Source organism: Scomber japonicus, chromosome 7 (assembly GCF_027409825.1).
Source record: "Scomber japonicus isolate fScoJap1 chromosome 7, fScoJap1.pri, whole genome shotgun sequence".
In the NCBI taxonomy this organism is placed as follows: Eukaryota; Metazoa; Chordata; class Actinopteri; order Scombriformes; family Scombridae; genus Scomber; species Scomber japonicus.
The window spans coordinates 25,922,370-25,935,164 of NC_070584.1; the positions used below are offsets into that span (position 1 = coordinate 25,922,370).

The following is a 12,795-nucleotide window of genomic DNA, read 5'->3' on the forward strand; positions in this document are numbered from 1 at the left end:
GCTTTTTTAACCATTTATCACGCCACTTTTAATTACTTTTCACAACTAGATTGCTGTTATTACAGCAATGTGTTGCTTCATGCCATCCAAAGATAATATACCTACCTGTGAAATATTTTTCAAACATGCTTGATATGTATGGAAACCCAATTCCGCCAATGTGATGAAAAAAGTAAATCATTATAATGAGAAACTCAAAATAATGACTTATCTTATGACTTATTAGCATCTCATTATTTTGAGATACCAAGTCATTATTTTGAAAAAGCTTCTCATTGACTTACAGGATCTTACATCACACATAGGAATAAAAACTTTTTTCTTTTCTTTTCTATTTTAAATTTAGTGTAGAAATGTTTACCAAGATGACAATCTAATGAAATAGACCAAATTGACTTTTTCCTTTTTATGATTCTATGCAACTTCATAACTATCTATATCTTTTTATAAGTAGTAGTCCATGATTGAAATGTTAATTTTCGTGCAGCTGATACACAATATTATGTATAAATGAATTTAAAAAATCAGCATTCAAACATGTTATATTCTTCATATTCTATAAAATGTTCCACCTAGACCATAAAATAGTGATTGATAAGATAAGATATTCCTTTATTCGTCCCACAATGGGGACAGTATTACGGCAGCAAGTGGACAGTAACAATAGTAGAGCATCAGTAAGAAAGAATAAAGAACAATAAATAAATATAAAAAACAATAATAGTAGAAATATATAATTTTTAAAAATGGTGACATTATTTACATCATTTACAGCACAACAGTCTTTTTTCTATTAATAAATATAATACACTCTTCATTAAGGATTAATAAAACATTTAGGCTATTAATGGCTGTCAGTGGATTTATGAATGTGAATTGGTGTAAAGACCAATTATTAACAGTAGGGTTAAGTGGTACACTCAGGGACGATTCTAGGATCAGACCTTTAGGGGGGCTCAGCTCCTAATGAGAATTTGACATACAATGCCCTGCAAGTGTTCAGACCCCCTGCTAAATTACTAATTTCACTGGATAACATAAATTACAACAATAAATATTAATAAATAATAGAGTGGTCTACTACCATGTATAATAATAATTGTTCAGAATAAACAATCACATAATTCTACAGAGAATACTCTAAGAAAGTTAATGAACTATCCACTTGTATAAAATAATTTTTAGGAAAAAAATACAATCATAATTTATTTATTTTTAGGGGTGCTGAGATCAAATGTATGGGTACACTTACCCCAACAGTTAAGAACATTGTTAGAAAATTAGAAAAGTGATCAAAAAGTATTCAAATGTAATAAATTGCACTATTTAAATTAAGTTTTTGAAATAGTTACATTACTTATTACATTTTAAATAGGATAACTATTACATTTAACCTTCCTGACCATGCGCACCACTTGTCCAGCTGATACGGTGCGCAGGAGCTTTTCATTGGGTGTGTTCTGTTGCACGCCATCACAGTCATTACGGTAGCGGTCCCATTCTCCGGTTTTCCCGTTTTTCCCAGTGGCCGTAGTGAGTGAGTGAGTGAGTGGGATCTCTGCCTGCTGCCTGCCTGGGAATTTCGTTTAAAGCACATCAGCGGCCACTGCCATGGCTGAACGCCGCGCCTTCGCCCAAAAAATCAGCAGGTAAAAAAACAAAACAACATATAAAAGGACTTGTGACTCTGCAGCGAGCTCGCCATTAAAAAGACAAACCCCGTCGCTTTTTTTTCCTCCTCCTATCTGCACCGCGGGGGGAACCCAGTGAAGGAGGCCCAGCCGCCAGCTCAGCCTGCCTGCACCGAGCTAGCCTGCTTGTGTTAGCAACACAGCAAAAAAAAAAAAAAAAAGATGCTCAGACCCACCCAGACAAGACAAGCGACACTACTCTGTTTTCCTTTACGTTAACGCGAACAAAGGGCCGAGGTAGCACATGGTTGACTTTAATGTATGCTTGCCAATGTGCAGTAGTGAGGGTTTTTTTTAGTCATTTGCGGTAAATGGGAATCCCGTTATTTTTGGGGGACGGCTAGCTGTGTCTTTACTACTGTAGCTAACGATGGGCAAAACTGGTGGAGATGTGACACAACTTGGATGAGTTCAGATTTAAGCAAGAAGACATAGAGAGAAAGATAGGAGCATGTATAGCTATAATGCAGACAGTCCAGGGAACAAAAGTCTCCCTCAACAGCTATCAAATAGCGATATTATAATCTCCTCCCCGCCCCTCAGACAGATCAAATAATCTCTTTAACAAAGGGCTTTGTGCTAGCTGTCAAATACCATCATCCCTATATAGGCAGGCAGGTAGGAGGATATGTGCAAGGCTCTGGTGTTGGTGCACTGTTAAAAGTCTTCCACAGTTCTCAATATTATCATGATTTTAATTACTGTAGCTGTTAGATCAGGATAGCAGTGACTGTGTTCAGTAGTAGATGTAGGCTATATGTTTGCTTTGTTCAGTTTTTCCTCTGTCCCAACTTTCTTTACTGGATAAAATAAGTATTGAGACTGCTCTGGAGATTTTGATGATGTTGATCTGAGGTTATTGGGAAGAAGGGGAGTGTCTGTCACTTTTGTTTATGTTGTCCCATTATGGTGAAACTGTGGTTAAATCCCTAAAAAGACTGGGTGCATTTTAGGGTTGTGTTTAAAAAAAAAAAAAAAGAGAGAGAACAACTATTAATTTCTTTTTCAGAAATGCATCGGTGCGAATATATTTCCCATTAGTTAAAAACCTACATCCAATTAGTGCAATCTCATATTGAGTTGTGGAAACTGGACGTGCGTACTTACAAACTTGCAGATGAGCGCGCACTGATGTCTTGTTCACTTTACAATGTAATGCCATCCAGTTTTGCAATATGACAACGAACAGCCCTCAAATTTTACTATAGAAATGCAGCAACAGATTTCTTACTCTGCATTTATTGCTGATTGTTGTCAAATGGCATTCAATTATAATATTGTACATGTGTTGTATGAATATGACTGCTATTACTTACAACTTAGCAGATTTATGAACGCTGTTAACCTTGGTGATGTTTTAATTTAGCTTTGGGGGGAAAAAAAGCACTGCCTTTTTAAAGTAGGGATCACGTTTAAAGTCTGTCCAAAAACAATAGTCAGGTAGGTTTTTCTGTCATAATCATTCTTCCTGTTCATGCTGACCATTAGAGGATTCTTTATAATGCACTTAAATTCATAAATAATGGCTGCCAAAATCCACACGCCTCCCTCTGTACAAAGATGTATTGAAAAGTCTATTGCAAGTTAATATGAAGCTTGTCTTTTTAGTAAAACAGGGAAATAGCTGTTCAAGGAGATACAAAGAGGGAGTTTGATGCAAAAAAGGCAGATATCCACTTGATTTGACTAACCAAGACTGCTGAAGCCTCATACAAACTTTCAGATAAATGCTTTTTTACTCAAAGATGACTGTGTGGACACACTGTGGATTTTGTCCCCATCAGTATGAACAGGAGGAATGATTAAAGCGAGGTAAACCTTCAAGACAGACTTAAAACACTGAATGTATCTGCTGACTTTTATTAATGAAAGTTTGTTTGCTTACGTCATATGTTGACACAAACTTAGTTACCCAAAGCGCCGCTGGCTTTGCCCAGAACTTGAAATCACATGTCTCTGTTGAAGGGTTTGCTTATTTTTTCTGATATTCAATAGCCAGCATTTTGTATTTTGTCACTAGGAGTTGTTGTTTTTACCGTCTTGGAAGTGGTAACCACAACGACTGTTTAGCTTAATCGAGTTATTCCTCTGTGTAGTGACCAGTGCTAAGTAAAGGTCTGGTAAGAGGCATTGGGGAGGACTGAGGAATGTGTTGTCAGTTAAAGGCCTGTGCAGAGCCAACCAAATCTCTACTTTACCACTCTATCTCTACTGCTCAACTTTAGCTTGCAAGTTAGGTCCAGACAGCTTTTATCTAACCTTTTTTTTTTTTTGCTTAAAGGACACTTGCACAAATTTAAATGTATGTCTTAAAACAATAGTTATGTGCTTATATGAACATTGAGACAGATTTTGCTTGCTGTACTCACTCCTCCGGTTTATCCTGGCCTCTAAGTGACCTCATACTAATGTGCAACCAATGTCAGTGATTATTAGGAACAAAATCCACAATCCTTGTATTCAAGTGTTTATCTGAAGCTTATATGAGTATTCATCAGCCTGAATTAGTCAAGTTACAGTCTTTTCTATTTTCTTGATTAATTGAGTCAGTAAATACTGAAAGACTGCAGTTATTATTTCCCCCAAAAGTTGAAATCTTCAAATGTTTTTTTTTTTGCACTCCGACACCAGAGATATTCAGTTTACGATCATGTATGATAAAGAAAAGCATCACATTCTCACATTTTTTAAGCTGGAAGTAACACAATAGTAAAGACTAAAGACTGAAATGATTATTCGATTATCAAAATAGTTGGTGATTCATTTTCTGTCATTCGATTTAACAATTAATCTGATAATTATTGCAGCAGCTGTAGTCTTTATTTACTATAAAAGATTGCCTCTTGTTAAACAGCTGTGGACGGATCATAGCAAAAAGGGCTCTTTGATAGACAAACTTTAAATATATAAAAATATCCACTTTGATTTTTGATTCTGATGTCTGAAGCTTCTTTTAAATACATTCTTGCACTGAAGGAGGACCACACTCTTGAACATTGAACAGGAGGAGGGATTACAGGAAGCTTAACCTGTTTAAGTGTTTAATTTATGTACCTAGCTATTGTTTTAAGACAGATTTACAGTCCTACAGAAACTTTGGTGAAGGACTTTTGACCGTGACCTCGCCGACTGAGTCACAGCTAATCCCAGCACACGGAGGTCAGCAGTTTGAAGTAACCTTCAAACAAGTTGCTGTAGCTTTCAGGATAGAGAGAAGAGAGCCAAAGAAAAATGGCTTGTTGTTTATGAAGAACGCTGTTAATTATAATAGTTGTATTATAGTAGAATAACTTTGAGTCTTTGGTGTCTTTACTGTATCCTTGGTGTTAGTTTTGTACATGCTTGTGTCACTTTGGACTACTTGCTACGTTTTTGTTTTGTTCAAGGAAAAAGTTTCTGAGTGGTTTTTTGTTGCTTTCTGTGATTTGAAGAGTTTGTGCATGTGTGCGCCTGAACACTAAGAGCTTTGTGCTGACCGCTGGAGTCCAGTCTCTCTCCTCTCTGTCTGAGGGCGTTTTCACACCAACAGCATTTAGTGAGTTTTAATCGAACTGTGGTCCATTTGACCCCTTGTTTCGGTTTGTTTACGTCAGTCAGAATGCAACAATCGCACTCAGGTCAGCTCCAAATTAATCGGCCCGAGACCACAGAAAAGAGGAGGGGTGGTCTTGATCTCTCAAAATTGTGTGGGAAACACTGACTGGACATCATTAGATTATTTTCCAGACATAGCCGCACCTCGTTTTCAAACATTTGCCAAAAATGACTAATGCAAACAGTATTACGTTTATTAATGTCCAGAAGATAAACACCAAAGTGACCTATGAGGAGTAGCCAGCTCAACTATACCACTATTTGGTCTGTTTAGAAATATGTGTGTGAAACTGAATCATACCAAAGTCTGTATGCTACATTGTAACAATTTATTGGCTGCTGCGGACCAAACAATTGAACTATAGGTCTGGAAACGCCCTGAGTGTAATTAAATGTCTTCAAATGAAAGAGAAAGAGAGAGAGATTAATTTTTTTCATGACTCCTGACATTAATATTTATTCATGAATTTAAAACAGGCAGAAAAAAACCTGCAATTTACAAACCAGGAATGTTGAGATCATCATGAAATGTTGATTTAATGCAGAGTCGACACCTTGGTGGCGTGTATACCACTAAAAGAAAATGAATAAATAAATAAAATTGTGCTTTTATCATTTTTATCTAATATAAATTTGACAGCTGCACATTATTTCTATTATTATTATTAATGAAAGTATTTTAATGTATTGCTTTATTTAATTTTCACACCAAAATGTTAAATATCACTTGTGTTTGGAGGTTTAAAGCTTTGATTAAAATTGGTTTTGGAGCTTTTCTGTAGTTGATTTATCCCCCTGCCAGATTGCACATAAGGATGATACAAATAATCAATACTGTGATACATTCCTCAGTTTGTTCTCTTTTGATACAGACACAGGTGTATTTTAGTTCTTTTATCGCAGATATTCGAAATCTGGACGTTACTGTCTGGCAGTTCACTCTGTTATTAGTTTACACAGAAGTTTATTGTGTTTTCCTCTTTAGGTACACAGGTGTCAGGATGTGTCATACGTGACCGCCTTTCAGTATTGATGTATTATACATATGTCTCTCCTGTGATTTCTCGCCCCTAATTTCAGATAAGCGGGCCATTTAGTGTGTAGATCATGACCCAGACTTTTAATATTGACCATATTTGCCTTCTTCCTCTCCTTCGATAACAGGACTGTGGCAGCAGAGGTCAGGAAGCAGATAGCTGGCCAGTATGGGGGCTCCCCACAGCTCTTCAAGAACCTTAACGTTGGGACCGCAACAAGCAACACGGTGAGTATCCTCAAAGACCAGAGCCTCTTACTGACACCCTTACTTTTATTGGCAAGTGTTGGAGCTGTTAAAACGGCTGTCTGAAAACTTGTTAATCAGAACTTAACTAGGGTAACAATCTACAGATGAATTGACAATGAATGCAGTTGTTATTTACAGACCTAGATTTTTTTGCAGGCGCAGTTTTGTTGAGAACATGAACATATGCAGCATGTGGATAAATTGTTTACTAATATGTCTCCTTATCACTTAGTATAAATCAAATTGCTAGTGTGGCTGGTGGGAAAACAAGAATGTTGATCTCAGCTCAGTTACATGATTTATGAGTAGTGTCAGTGTGTAGATTTTAAGTAAGTTTGATATGTAGGTTTAATTTTAGACACACATCATCAAATATTAATTAAGCTGCTCGGTTGCTTCCTTTTGTCATCTATAACCTTGACTGAAGTTCAAGTAAGTATATTAACAGCAGTAATACCTGTTGACAGCAGTCTTTTGTGCCACAATATTATACAGCCTCAGACTAGGATATCATTTTCTGTAGGGTTGAGGTCATTTCTGTGGCTGCACAAATGTTGTTTATGCCTTGCTAAATACCATGTGGGAAATCCATGAATTGACCTGTCCGCTGCAGCCAGTCTTGGCCCGCGGTGTTTCTAGGGTTACCGTTGTTTGAGCTCAGACAATACGTTTGTTAAAGGGATAGTGCCAATTAACCTTTGGCAGCCCTGCTGTTCTCCAATACTTCCCCTTCTCCTGCTTAATTAGGCTACAGTTGGCTTTTAATTAAACAGTGAACGGTATTTGTGTTCAAAATTCCTCAGGAGGGGAGCGGGAGAGAACAAAACACACACACAGACACTCACTGACTTCAACTGTGTGAACCTGCTGAAACATGGATTCCTCCTGGGTTCCTCATTTTAGAAGCACACTAAGCCCCATGAAACCATTAATGCACGCTTGAAGTAGCACAGTTGCAAATCTGGCTACTTGTATTTGTTCGCGGGCAATTTAAAGCATTTCCCCCGTACCACAGATTAGGTTTGAACAATTGATTGAAATATTGTTGACGTTGCAATAAGGCCAAGTGTAACATTCAGATCACGGGAGCTGCAGTTTTCTGATAAAGGTCAAATGTATTAAGCGCAACATAGATACCCTGGCCAGATCATATTCTCCAGATGTAAGGGAACATGCTTGTTTGGTACGGACAACAGCAAAAATCACATTATTGTCATTTTTGTATTTTTTTCAGTGAAAATGAAATGCTAAAATGACCTTTCCCACTAAAATTGTGGCTCATGTCACATTATCAGTGTTGCAGTATCCGTCAAAATAATATAATCTTCAGAAGTATGTTTTCATTACTGTAAAATCACCTGACAATAATACTTTTTCTGTTTTTATTAGCTTAAAATGAGCCCTACAGAATAGACAAATGACTCTGCAGAGGCCATGTCGCATTTTTTGTGAGATTTTCCTACAAACTTGGAAAGGGGAGGGTGATGGGGGAGGAGTACTGATTTGTCTGCAATCTACAACCTCACCACTAGATGCCACTAAATCCTACACACTGGTCCTTTAACTTCCCCCCCCCCCCTCTGATCTCTCCCTCTCTCTCATCTAGGTTCCCCTCACAGAGGCAGTGGAGCCGGTGGATTTTGAGGAGTACCTCATCACTCACCCTCCCATCGTTGAGTCAGGTCCCCTGAGAGACCTGATTGAGTTTCCCCCAGATGACATAGAGGTCATATACACACCCAGAGAATGTCGCACAGTGGTACAAGCTGTCCCGGAGGAAGGGTAAGGGTGCCAAAAAGCTGAAAGAAATTGTTGTAGGGAGTGCAGAGATATTTACAGTTTCACACCACATTTACTCTGTGTTTAGTTTTCTCTCCTGTAAAAGCTTTTTCAGTGTTGTGCAGGACCTTGACAGCTGAGCAGAAATTACAAAAAAGTAATGAATACATTTATGAATAAGATCAACTTATAAGAATTAATGAAATTATTCGATTTGATAATAAATGAAATAAAATATCAGCAAATTAATGTTTTGTTACAGATTTTAATCAAATAGGGGAATGTACCGCTGTTTTGCCTACAGTAACTAACGATAGCTGGAACTGCTAAGACTGAACTTTGAGTTGTGATTTAAGCAAGAATACATTGAGAGGAGAGAGAGCATGTATATCTGTAATACAGTAAATCTGGGAACGAGACATTCTCGATCAATATCTTGCTCAAGTCACTTTTTGTAAATCTTTTCTGCCCTTCTTGCTGCATTGTATTTGCTGCTGCATGTAGGAAGTCTATTTTATTGCTGTAATCTAATCAGACAAATCAGTTTTGTATCCACAGGAAATGGAGAACACTGTTTTTTTTCATGTGTTTATTAGTCTATTTTATTTGGCTGATTATGGAAACTTTTGGAGGTTACAGTGACGTAAGAAGGAGAGCTGTTAATACACAATACTGCTTGGAAAAGCAAAGACATATTTACTCCCATATGAAAAAATCTTGGGATTTGGCTTCCATGCTTTGGTTTGAGTGACTGTAATGCTGTGTGTTCTCTAAGAAAGCTGCATCAAATGATTTAAAGATGAAAGATTGATGGATTTTAATGTGATTACTTAGCTCTGCCACTTGGCATTTTTGAAGAAGTGGCACAAACACTGCACATTTCACTGTTTGATGTACCAGAAAAATAAAATGACATTGGTCTTGTAGCTTGTCATCTTTAGTCATCCACTCTGATGTATTTCATGTCTGACTTTTTTGCTATTAAAATAAAGCTTGTTTGATTGATTGAGTCTGTCTGTCTGCAGGGACACTGATCCTCATGTCAGAGACTGTGTCAGATCCTATACAGAGGACTGGGCTGTCGTCAACAGAAAGTAAGGCTTCACTGTCTGATAGGATTCTATGTTTTTTATCTCTTGATTACACTAACATTGGGATTTTATCTGAAAGCATTAAATTAATCTCTGTCTAAATGACTGTTTGCCTTATTCAGATACCACAAACTTGGTACGGGTTTCAACCCCAACACGCTGGATAAGCAGAAGGAGCGTCAGAAAGGACTGCCCAAACAAGTGTTTGAGGCTGATGAGATGCCAGACAACAGCAGCTACCAGGATGACCAGGTACTGCATCACTCAGTTGGACAAGAAATATGTGGATTGAAGTAACCAAAAATCTGCTGTGTCATGGGAAGGAATATTTAAAAGCGTCTGTACATGAAGAGGATTTTGTTCGTGACTTTGTTTTTTTTACTTGTTTTTTATTTATTTGTGGTCACTTGATGTTGTCATATCTGTTGTAATGATGAATCCCACATGAGACTAGTATTGTTTTGGAAGACTCATATTTATGTATGGTGGTTGTTCTGTAGGATGACCTGAAGCGGCGGTCAATGTCCATAGACGATACCCCACGGGGCAGCTGGGCCTGCAGCATCTTTGACTTAAAGAACTCTCTCCCTGATGCCCTCCTCCCTCACCTCCTCGACCGCGCCCCCAACGAGGAGATTGACAGGCACAATGAAGATCAGCGCAAGGCCAATCGTCACCGTGAACTCTTTGCTTTGCACCCAGCCCTTGATGAGGTCCAGTATACCCCTCCGTTTATCTTTGATGGAAGCCACATTCAATTCTGTCATGCAATTTTATGAATCTTGTTGGTTACTGGGTTTGTTATGCATGAAATAGCGCACACACAAACAGATATTCATAATACTTTGGATAATTTCATATGTTTTTGTTCTATGCGGATGCTTAGGAGGAGCCCATTGAGCGCCACTGCGTGCCTGAAGTACCCAAAGAACACTTTGGCCAGAGGCTACTCGTCAAGTGCTTGTCCTTGAAGTAAGTGGTGGACAGCCTTTTCAGAAAAAAAAACCCTTTTAGCTCTTTTATTTAACTGCTTCTTTCTGCTGACCCACTCCTTTTTCTCTCCCCTTGAAGGTTTGAGATCGAAATTGAACCCATATTTGCTAGTTTGGCCTTATACGATGTCAAGGAAAAGAAAAAGGTAAGCTGTTATGCTTTCCTCAGTGCTACGTCAGCCCTGAGTTGTTGGGTCACTTCTGCAAGCCATTAAAATTGTTGGGAGGCCAAAGTGAATTTGATGTGTGGACTATAAAATTTTATGTTGTGGCCCTGTTATGCTTGTTGGAATGCAGTTAAATCATACACTGGAACTATGTATCTATCTAAGAAAGCCTGTGCACTGGCTGTCTATTTCTTCTCCCCTCTAGCTGATAAACACTAGAGGGTAGCAGTTGCCCTGATAAGTAGATCTCTCATATGTATTGCTCTGCTCAGGAGCTCCATTATTTCACAAGTGGGTAATTTGTCACCTAAATGTGATCATGTTTGTCAGCTACTGTGAGCAAGAGATCAGACTGCAGTAACACATCCATCCACTAAAGAATTACATTTGGATAATGATGGTGGCCATGTTGTGGTCCTAGTTTTGCTGTATATTTTCCATTTCTGTTCTGATCTTGTAATAATGACCTTTTTGTCCGTTTGTATGTGTCTCACAGATATCAGAGAACTTTTTCTTCGACTTGAACTCCGAGCAGACGAAAGGTATGCTGCGTCCGCACATTCAGACAGCAGCCATCTCCACGCTGGCACGCTCTGCCATATTCTCCATCACCTACCCCTCCCAGGATGTCTTCCTGGTCATCAAGGTCAGACAATTATGATATGATCTCCTTTGCCTTGTAAAGTCTGGTTTTGCAAATACAGCTTTGTAATAAAGATAATTTAAATAATATTAAAAACTGTTTGATAGCACGTCTTTGTCCTGGATGAGCACTTCATGGCAGTGTGTGAGTGTGGTGACAGAAGGCTGTGTGTGTGTGTTTTGTTCCTAGTTGGAGAAGGTACTGCAGCAAGGTGATATTGGAGAATGTGCTGAACCCTACATGGTCTTCAAAGAGTCAGATGCTGCCAAGGTATGATCAGTCAGCTTGAATGGCACATTTAATATTTAAGAGTATGGTCTTGTGTATATTAAAGTATTATTGATCTTTACATGTTGTTCATATTCTGACTCATAATTAGTCTCTACACTATTTCACATTCATAAATTCCCCATCAAGTTAATAAATGTTTAATTCATCTTATGGACATTCACAATCACTATTTTATGGTCCAGGAGAACATTTGAACACATTTGAATGCTGATTTTTGATAGGTTCTAATAAAGACAGCTCACATTTGCATACATTTGCATAATACAAATGTGTATCAGCTGCACCAAAATTTAAAAAATGATGCATTTTATTTCTATTTTTGTATTCTGTGGGGTACATTAGGAAATGTCCCGCTAAAATAAATGTGTATAGGGTATTTTTACAGTTCTTCAAATTTTACCCTTTATAGTATGTAAGGGTTAAAGCATTATGTTTTAAGATAAGAAGTATTGTCTTCATAGCCTACAATGTTAGCTGCATATTCAGTTTGAAACCATGATTCTCAGAGTGCTTTACATTTCTTCACCACAATTTTGCACAGTCCATAATCATTTTTTTTTTAATTAATAAAATGTTATGAAATTAAATGCAAATTTGATTGGAATTAGTAAGTAATTTTTTTCTGTTTTAAAAGTCACAGATATTGTAGTTAACATGTGTTTTTGTTGTAGAATAAAGAGAAGCTGGAGAAGCTCCGTGGTCAGTCTGAGCAGTTCTGCCAACGGCTTGGTCGCTATCGCATGCCCTTCGCTTGGACCGCCATCCACCTAATGAACATTGTCAACAGTGCTGGCAGTCTTGAGAGAGACACAGAGTTGGAGATGAGCCTTTCAGGTCTGACAATTCATTATAATGCAACTCATTGAATCATAACTGTTAATATGTAACGCCTATCTTAGTGTAAAATAGACAGTCACTATTTGAAAGCACAAAATCCCTCCCTTTTAGTGTTTTTGTGGTCATCTGAGTTATCAGGAGACAGACTGAGGCAGAGGTCTTACAGTCATGCACACGGCTCATGGGCATATTGGTGCATTACTACACTTTAAAATCATTATCTAGAAACAACTTTCCAACAGCAAATACTAAGTAAAGCAAATTCAAACAGATAGCAAAACATTCAAACAAAGAATCCAGCCATATTGATTCCTCGTGTGTTATTTTAAGTTTAACCTTTGGTGTTTGTGCAACCATTGACCTCACAAGGTATCTTTGATGCTAACTTTGGTGACCACCTTTTTCGTTGCTAGGCAAATTAGAGA

General features: G+C 37.8%; 1 protein-coding gene across 7 annotated transcripts in view; it reads left to right on the top strand.

Moving 5' to 3' along the window:
* Positions 1-1,534: 1,534 nt before the first annotated feature.
* Positions 1,535-12,795, top strand: part of dock7 (dedicator of cytokinesis 7) — a 49,467-nt gene continuing 38,206 nt past the window's right edge. For 3 of the 7 annotated variants that reach the window (XM_053322229.1, XM_053322227.1, XM_053322228.1), the window contains exons 1-11: positions 1,562-1,649; positions 6,450-6,549; positions 8,177-8,352; positions 9,375-9,443; positions 9,563-9,692; positions 9,941-10,153; positions 10,327-10,412; positions 10,512-10,578; positions 11,096-11,245; positions 11,432-11,512; positions 12,205-12,367. In XM_053322229.1, the coding sequence (XP_053178204.1) occupies positions 1,612-1,649; positions 6,450-6,549; positions 8,177-8,352; positions 9,375-9,443; positions 9,563-9,692; positions 9,941-10,153; positions 10,327-10,412; positions 10,512-10,578; positions 11,096-11,245; positions 11,432-11,512; positions 12,205-12,367 (1,273 nt within the window). In that variant the 5' untranslated portion in view covers positions 1,562-1,611. Of the gene's footprint in view, positions 1,650-6,449; positions 6,550-8,176; positions 8,353-9,374; positions 9,444-9,562; positions 9,693-9,940; positions 10,154-10,326; positions 10,413-10,511; positions 10,579-11,095; positions 11,246-11,431; positions 11,513-12,204; positions 12,368-12,795 lie in introns of all 7 variants that reach the window. The other 4 variants (XM_053322223.1, XM_053322224.1, XM_053322226.1 and 1 more) reach the window with 2 other exon arrangements.